General features: G+C 39.6%; 1 protein-coding gene across 5 annotated transcripts in view; it reads right to left on the bottom strand.

Moving 5' to 3' along the window:
• The window catches only part of nmi (N-myc (and STAT) interactor), a 12970-nt gene extending 5888 nt beyond the window's left edge, over positions 1–7082 (bottom strand). The window contains exons 1-7 of one of the 5 annotated variants that reach the window (XM_020660082.3): positions 6967–7081; positions 6852–6894; positions 6670–6717; positions 4434–4592; positions 4229–4345; positions 541–703; positions 303–409 (exon numbers count right to left, since the gene is read on the bottom strand). In XM_020660082.3, coding sequence (XP_020515738.1) covers positions 303–409; positions 541–703; positions 4229–4345; positions 4434–4592; positions 6670–6717; positions 6852–6878 — 621 coding nt within the window. In that variant the 5' untranslated portion in view covers positions 6879–6894; positions 6967–7081. Of the gene's footprint in view, positions 1–302; positions 410–540; positions 704–4228; positions 4346–4433; positions 4593–6669; positions 6718–6851 lie in introns of all 5 variants that reach the window. The other 4 variants (XM_020660084.3, XM_020660085.3, XM_065961944.1 and 1 more) reach the window with 4 other exon arrangements.
• Between the last annotated feature and the right edge of the window lie 2687 nt (positions 7083–9769).

Consider the following 9769-nt stretch of genomic DNA (forward strand, 5'->3'; position numbering starts at 1 on the left):
GTAAGACTGTATGTAAACAATGTATGTGAACACTGTCTGCAACACTGTATGTAAACACTGTACTTAAATACTATATGTTACACTGTATGTACACTTTGTATGTTTGTTCTATGATTGTAGCAGGTTTGTTGTATGTGGACCCTGGGTCCTGCTGCTGCATTGGGGGGATCTGAAGAAAGGAAAATCTAGGATATGACATAAATGTTCAAATGGCTTTCCATAGAGGAACATAAAAATATATATTTTTTGTATTCATATTAAACTGTGTGAATGTTTGTTGATATTTATGGACCTAGACAAACCTCAAACTTTACAGAAGGATCCAGAGTGATTCTCTCTGGCTTCACAGCCATGATCTGAGCATCACAGGCCACAGAACACGTCGCCATCATCAGGATCTGAGACGCAACTGCAGGACACAGGCATACAAGCGCACCTTTATACATACATACTGTGTCTGTACATGCTTCATCCATGAGTTCTGTTTTCATTCATATAAAAAATTAACTGTATTAAACTGTCCGACTCAGTCCTGCATACCTGTCTCCTCCTCAAACGTGATGAGCGCTTGACCCTTCTTCAGAGGAGCAGATACTCTCTGAACAATGACGAACTCTCCTCTGATTAGCTGATCCTCATCCTCTACCTGCTTGTCACTCCGAGCACTGAATTCAACCTCAGAGTCTGGGATCTGAGCGTAGATCTGTCGGATGGAGGAACACAAATTGAATCAATAACTGAACCCATGTTCAGATGATGCTGATTTAAGACCGGCTCAGACCGCAGGATGCATCTTGTCTTAAGCCCTCATCGGTCAGGCTTCAGACCTATACACAGTACTGCCTCTGCTGTCACTTTAGTTGTTAATGATATTGTCAATAGTGTAGACAACAAAATGCATTGTGCCGCTGTTTTTGTTGACTTGTCAAAAGCGTTTGATGCTGTCGATCATCGTCTTTCATTCAGATACTGTGTAACATTGGGTTTGACCCCAACACTTGTAAATGGTTCCAGAACTACCTGTCTGATAGATCAGTGTGTAAAGGCTGGAACTATTCAGTCTAAATTTCTGTCATTAACAAAAGGCCTTCCACAGGGGTCAGTTCTGGGCCCCATATTGTTTACAATCTATATCAACAATGTTGTTTCGTTTATCACGGACTGTAACATTCATCTTTACACGGACGATATTGTACTACATTGTTCTGCTTCACTCTTCAGAAGGCGTTTATCAGCTTAAGACTGGTCCTTAATGCCAGCAAAACCAAATACATGACCTTCACCAAAGCCAGAGACACTGTTTTCAACAGTCTACAATTATCCACACTAAATGGCAGCCGTATTTAAAGCGTCAGAGTATATAAATATCTTGGCATTTGGCTGGACGAATCTTTTACTTTTAAACATCATGTGGAAAATCTCATTGTTAAACTTTAGATTTCTGTTTAGAAACAGAGCTAACTTCCCTCCTGATGGAAGGAAATGTATTGTTGAAGCAGTTATTTTGTCAGTGCTTGATTATGGCGATAACATCCACTTCTTCCACTCTTAAAACCCTCGACTCAGTTTATCACTGACTCACTTACCTTATCACTTACTCTCTGTAAGTCTTTAATTATAAATCTGCTATTGGACGTACACCATCTTATTTAACATCTCTGTTGAACTGGACTATCAGACCCTACCACACTCGCTCTACTGACTGCTTCAAGTCCTGCAGGTTTACTCTGAACTGTCTATCTGCCAAATGATCTCTGAGTCGTATAAAGATCAAATCTTAACATCAGAGATTGTCTGGGGCGCCCCAATTCATTCCAACATGTTTGATATTTAGAATTTAAAATCTATATGAATACGTCATGAAAGGGTACAGAGAGTGACCGACTGAGTGACTGACTGACTGACTGACTGATTGACTGACTGACTGAGTGACTGAGTGACTGACTGATTGACTGATTGACTGACTGAGTGACTGACTGACTGACTGACTGACTGACTGACCGACTGAGTGACTGACTGACTGACTGACTGACTGACTGACTGACTGATTGACTGATTGACTGACTGAGTGACTGACTGACTGACTGACTGATTGACTGACTGACTGACTGACTGACTGACTGATTGACTGACTGACTGACTGATTGACTGACTGACTGAGTGACTGACTGATTGACTGATTGACTGACTGAGTGACTGACTGACTGACTGACTGATTGACTGACTGACTGACTGACTGATTGACTGACTGACTGAGTGACTGACTGACTGACTGATTGACTGACTGACTGAGTGAGTGACTGACTGACTGATTGACTGACTGACTGAGTGACTGACTGACTGACTGATTGACTGACTGACTGACTGACTGACTGATTGACTGACTGACTGACTGACTGACTGACTGACTGAGTGACTGACTGACTGAGTGACTGATTGACTGATTGACTGATTGACTGATTGACTGAGTGACTGATTGACTGATTGACTGATTGACTGACTGACTGACTGACTGATTGACTGATTGACTGACTGAGTGACTGACTGACTGACTGACTGACTGACTGACTGACTGACTGATTGACTGGCTGATTGACTGACTGACTGAGTGACTGACTGACTGATTGACTGACTGACTGACTGACTGACTGGCTGACTGACTGACTGACTGACTGACTGACTGACTGACTGACTGGCTGACTGACTGACTGACTGACTGACTGACTGACTGACTGAGTGACTGACTGACTGAGTGACTGAGTGACTGACTGACTGACTGACTGACTGACGGACTGACTGACTGACTGACTGATTGACTGAGTGACTGACTGATTGACTGATTGACTGAGTGACTGACTGACTGACTGGCTGACTGACTGAGTGACTGACTGACTGACTGACTGACTGACTGACTGACTGACTGATTGACTGAGTGACTGACTGACTGATTGACTGACTGACTGACTGACTGACTGACTGACTGACTGACTGACTGATTGACTGATTGACTGGCTGACTGACTGACTGACTGACTGACTGACTGACTGATTGACTGACTGACTGACTGATTGGCTGACTGACTGACTGATTGACTGACTGATTGACTAACTGACTGACTGACTGACTGATTGACTGATTGACTGACTGATTGACTAACTGACTGACTGATTGACTGATTGACTGATTGACTGACTGATTGATTTATTGACTGACTGACTGACTGACTGATTGACTGATTGACTGATTGACTGGCTGACTGACTGACTGATTGACTGAGTGACTGACTGACTGACTGATTGACTAACAGACTGACTGATTGACTGATTGACTGACTGACTGACTGATTGACTGATTGACTGATTGACTGGCTGACTGACTGACTGATTGACTGAGTGACTGAGTGACTGACTGACTGACTGACTGACTGATTGACTGACTGACTGACTGACTGACTGACTGATTGACTGATTGACTGGCTGACTGATTGACTGACTGACTGACTGATTGACTGACTGACTGACTGACTGATTGACTGACTGACTGACTGATTGACTGGCTGACTGATTGACTGATTGACTGACTGATTGACTGACTGATTGACTAACTGATTGACTAACTGACTGACTGACTGACTGACTGACTGACTGACTGACTGACTGACTGATTGACTGACTGATTGACTGACTGACTGACTGACTGATTGACTAACTGATTGACTGATTGACTGGCTGACTGACTGACTGATTGACTAGCTGACTGATTGACTGATTGACTGACTGATTGACTGACTGATTGACTGACTGACTGACTGACTGATTGACTGATTGACTGATTGACTAGCTGACTGATTGACTGATTGACTGGCTGACTGATTGACTGATTGACTGGCTGATTGACTGACTGACTGACTGATTGACTGATTGACTGATTGACTGGCTGACTGATTGACTGGCTGACTGACTGAGTGAGTGACTGATTGACTGATTGACTGGCTGACTGATTGACTGACTGACTGATTGACTGATTGACTGATTGACTGGCTGACTGATTGACTAACTGACTGACTGATTGACTGGCTGACTGATTGACTGATTGACTGGCTGACTGATTGACTGGCTGACTGATTGACTGGCTGACTGATTGACTGGCTGACTGATTGACTAACTGACTGACTGATTGACTGATTGACTGATTGACTGACTGATTGATTTATTGAGGTCATCCTGACCTTGAACTTTTGCTTGAGTTTGGTGCACTCGTTCTTCTTCTTCTGCAGTTTGTCTCGACATTTGTTCAGGTTGTCGATCAGATTCTGATTTTGTTTGCTGAGGTCATCGATCTCTTTCTAAATGAAAAAATGACAAAAGAGATAATTAGAGTTTGTGTCGTTTTCTTTTCTTCACCATCTCGTCAGGTGTCGCAGTCGACTGTACCTGCACCTCCATCTTCCTCTCATTGAACTCCTCCTTCAACTTCTCCTGCTCTTTGGAGCGTGCCATCATCTCCTGCTGAGCCTTCGTCTTCACCTCCTCCTCATCATGTTTCTCCAGAGTCAGCCTGGCTATGACATCCTCCGCCTCCTTTGTTTTATTCTGAAAGGGCACCAGGAAGGAGTCAAAGAGAAAAGACAGTGAGACATTTTAGGCATTAAATAGATCCTGATGATGATAACGAAGATTATATGATCTGATTATGACAATAACAAGGATTTATCTGTAAACAACACAAATGAAATAATGCCTTTTCATAAACATATATGTACAGTATATATATATATATATATATATATATATATATACTGTACATACTTGACTTCCTGTCACATTCTGTCCAGCTTGATGCGTGCCTGCAGCGTACTCCGGCAAAAATAGACTCGCAGCGTTTACGAAACGAAGCAGAGCGCAGTGCCGTTGGTGCCCGGAGACGGGCTGCAGCGCTCACTGTGTGAACACAAAGGGTGCGTCCTAATTGTCTTATTTTCTTAAGAAGGTTCCTAACTGAGTGAAATGACTCCGAAGCATTTAAGTGGCAGCCATGATAAGAGCTGTTTGAATTCTCTGGAATTCTTTGGAAAGGTGGGTCAATGCTTCCTTTATAACCTCCTTTAGGATACACTGGACCATCCTTTACCAAAGGAGATGAGATATGACGTCCCACAATTCCTTGCGGCCACAATATTTAAAGCGAGTCGCTCATCCGACCGCTCAAGGACATTAACGATGATCGTAAAGTGACTCAGATCATGTGAGAGACATTTTTATCCAGATGAAGTTTTATTTACTTCAGGATGCTTTGTGCAGATAAACATTCTGTATATCTTTCATAAACGTAATAATATTTATTCTGATGTTGATGTACGAGTGGAGAGGAAGCTGATGGTTTCTCTTTTCTTACTCGCAGTCTATATGTCTTATATTTCAATCCCAACCTCGTGGTAATCAGGATTATTTCACCGGTAAGAAGCACAGGGAAAAAAAATTTAGATGATCTTTTTGTAGTCCATTATCTGAACATTGTATTTTCAACACGGTGGACCCACGTCATTAACCTCCGCCGGCCCGTCACTTTAATGACGTGGCCTAGTGGAAATGTGGTCGGATTGTCAGAGCAACGCAATCACCTTTCCCTAAGTCCTTTATGAATTCTCCTAAAAGCTATGTTCAAGCGCAGGTAATTGAGAATATATTTACAAATATGAATACACTGATGGATTAACAGCGTAGATATTGCACGGTTCATGTATACATTGCACATTTGATGTATAAATATTGTCCAGTTTTAAACAGATTGCACAGTTTAAGTATAGAAAAAATAAATAAAAATAACGATATGAACTGCAATAAACAAGCAGAAATGAAGAGCATAAAACAGTTTCTGTCTGTCTGCTGTTCTCAATGTTTCGAAAACGCTTATGTTTACAACATGTGCCTTCTAACTCCAAAATAAACAACACAGCCACCCTAGCACTGGCTAGGGTGGCTGTGTTGCAGTTTGAGCATGACATCAGAGCAGCATCAAAGGCCAAAATATTCATAATAATTTCAATCCACTAATAATTCTGCTGCCATCTAGTGAGGGTGCATGATGACGCCTAGTAGATTTTGATTATTTCAGTATCATTAAAATGTTCATGATGTGTGTAATACCTTGGCTTTAATTCCTTCTATATCCTCATTCCCATGAACTGACACATCTACTTTAGTTCTTATTACAACAGTGCTTCCCAGAATCAGGTTTGACTAACCCTCAGAGAATGAGAGTGAACCTGTTGTATTCAGCTGTGGGCTTTAAGTCTAGATGGACACTGATAATGCTGAGCAAGAGGTTTTTTTTTTTACTCAGTGGCGCCTTGTCTTGTATCTTGACTCTTGACTTTACAATTGCTGTTTTTTTCCCCACAAATTAAAATAGGTCAGGTGGTTTGTAGGTGATAGGTCAGAATCAGAATCAGAAATACTTTATTAATCCCAGGGGGTAATTTGTTGCTACAGTTGCTCATAACACCAAAAATCAGTAGGAAGTACAGATAAATTCACAATATAAAATAAAATAAAAATATTAATAACAATATAATAAGCATAAGTACCAAGTGAAAGCAATAATAAAGTAGTAATAAGTAATAACAGTGTTATATAAGGGGGGCGGAAGTGTGAACTGTCACTTTCTTACCTTCCACGTCTGCAGCTCTTTCTTTGCCTCTTCCAGCTGAAGCTCCTCCTCACAAATCAAACAAGGATATCATTGTAAATAAAGAGACAACTTGTTTAAATATAAATTATAACTGTGTGTAAATGAAGCCAAAGGATATGTAAAGAACATTCATCTCTTTATTAAGGCTTCATAACTCTTACCTCGCCCTTTTTCGTCATGTCAGCCATGATCCGACCTGAAACACTGAGACGAAACTGTTCAGCAACGGAATTAAATCAACTGCTTTAAATAAATTCTTTCCTCACGGCAGTCTACCTGTTCTTTAGACCTGCGGTCTGATTTTATCGTCCAGTGAGTTTTTGAGGAACAAAAAGTCCTGAGAGCGGAGCAGGAACGTTACCGACTGAATCAGAATCAAAAGTGAAAGTTAAAGTGAACTAAACAACATGACGAGCGCTGCTGTATGGAAGGCCAAGTATGCCATAATTACAGCTCCGCCTCCAGACTGTGATTCCAAGTTCTGCCATCACTAAGTCTCTCTCTTTTCACACATTACACCTGGAAAACGGAATGTTTGTGTCCCAGTAAAGGGTATTCAATACCTTCAAAGTACTCTTTTGGTATCAAGTACTTAAAAATTGTACAGCAAGTAAATGCTATAACATAATGTCTTTCACTGCTTCTCTTCTGATGGTTTTCTGGGGTTAGGGTTAGGGTTAGTCAGTGTTAGTCAGTGACACAGGAAGCAGCAGAACCTAAAGTTGATCAATGAAACATTAGTCAAAGAGTACCTTTAGATCTGACATTATTGGAAAAGAAAAACAGGGATAGGGAGTTTCATTTTAACACACACATCATCCTGATACAGATCCATCAAAGACACAGCTGGCAAAGTTGGAGTTTCATTTCTTGTTCCAGAGCTTCAGGTCAACATTGGGAAAAGAATCAGTGAGGGGTTATCAGAAGGGGGAATGATCACTCTATTATTATCAGTACAGTGGATAGAGGATACAAGAGCACTGACATCAGTCATTTGTTCAGATTCAAGTTCATCACTCATCAGTTTACAGTCATTCAGACAGCAGACATTTAGAAATCAAACTAACACTATACAGAAGTCAAATTATATTTGTATGGGACCCTGCACTCATAGGCATCAAAGGAATTAGCAGACAAGGTGGCAAAGGAGGCTTCAAAAAATACTCAAGTAGATTTAATAGTTAGCATCAGTGGAACAGAAGTGAAGAGCATTATTATACAGAGACTGAAGGAAAGGGGGCAAAAAAAGCAGAGGGAGGAAGAAAAGAAAGGACAAAGGTTTTACAGAATCTAAAGGAAGGTTGGAGAAATGAGAAGTGCAGGAACAAATAGGAGAAATGAAAGAATGATATCTAGATTCAGATTTGGACACACTGGATTAAATAACACATTGTTCAAAACAGGAAAACATAATACGACTACTGTGGACAACAGTTTAATTTAGTTTAGTTTATTTGCACATTTTTTGAAAGAAGAGTAAAACAGAAAAATTAAACAAATAAAAAATAAAACACATGTGCAGGTGAGGTAGAAACCCATGATGGCTTATCTCAAAACCTCACCTTAAGAGATTAAACAAAGTTAAAATAAAATACAGTAAAAAATAACAAAGTAAGAATATTTACTATCGCAAATAAAATTTACTCAATTGAAAATTACATACAAACATTGAAAACATAAAAATAGAGCAAAGCAGGACATACAATATGTAGACAATATAACAAAATCAGGACAATTCACTATTCACTACAAATCTTTCTGACATCAACACATTTCTGAGTCTCAATTTGTATCTAGAAAAAGACAAAAAATCATCAAGTAAATAAATATGCGTGTTCCATAATTTGACTCCACGGTATCTTATTGAGTCCTCGACATGTACGACACATTGGTAGGTATAGGTTATTGGTTTGTCTAGTTGAGTAATAGTTCACTTGAGAATTAAAAATGAAAAATGCTTTAAAGCTTTCTGGCAAGTTTGCACTCATGTATTTAACTTTAAAAATAAAGCTACTTATTTTAAGACTATTAATATGTTACACTAAGTTGCCATTCTGAAATAACTTTTCTGGAGTAATAGAATTTCATGAAGATATGTTTGGAAAGTGCTGGCCCATACAATGTTACAATAAGTAAGATACAAATATATTAGGCTGTAATAATTTCATGTCTTCATAAAATTGTTTAAAGACCCCATATATTTCTTTAGACGATGAAACTAACACATCCCCTTTTTTTATAACAGGAATTACGCTATTGTTAGTCTGTTGTTTTAATTGTCTTGCCAGTAGTTTGCCTGTTTTGTCACCCCCTTCATAAAAAGTAGTTCGTAGCCGGAAAAGAGAATATTCTGCTTTTTTGTTATATATATTATTTATTTAAACTTCAGGTTACACAAGTCCTTGTATAAATCATCAGTATAATGCTCTGATAGAGACTTCTCCAACTTAATAATTTCCGCTTCCAGTTTCGACAATAGGCCCATATTTTCCCTTTTCCTTCTGGCCTGAGGAAAGTTTCTCTGTTGTCCCCACATTTAGATCAAAAACATGGTCAGGTCCTCATCTAATTCTTTGCTAAACCCCTCGTCATTCAAAAGTGCGATGTTCATCCGCCACCTACCCCTCTTTTATACTAGTTTTTCTCATATTTTGGAAAAGCATGAAAGAACTGAGATGGGACGGTAGTTTGTAAAATGTCCTGGAATAACCTTTAATAACAGGAGACAGTGGAACATGTCAGAAGTTTAAAAAGAAGACAGATGATGGAGAACCTGAAAGAAAGTACGTTTGGATTTAACAGAAATCTTACCAAAGAATTCAGAAAGTGAAGGCTATAGGATTTCCTTTCAGTACCTTACAAACTAAGTTGATTGAGATTGAGTTGATTTTTTTATTTTAAATGTTATTATTATTATTATTAATATTATGTACAGAAAGTTGTAGATATTGGATATTTTGATTTTGCGCAAATTCACATATTCGTTGTCTGCCAACCGCCATAAATCCTAAAAGAAGGGCGGGGAAGATGACGTCAGCTGTGACGTGACCGTCGTGTTTGTCCCGGAAGTGTCTCTTTC

This window comes from Labrus bergylta, chromosome 13, assembly GCF_963930695.1.
Source record: "Labrus bergylta chromosome 13, fLabBer1.1, whole genome shotgun sequence".
NCBI lineage: Eukaryota > Metazoa > Chordata > Actinopteri > Labriformes > Labridae > Labrus > Labrus bergylta.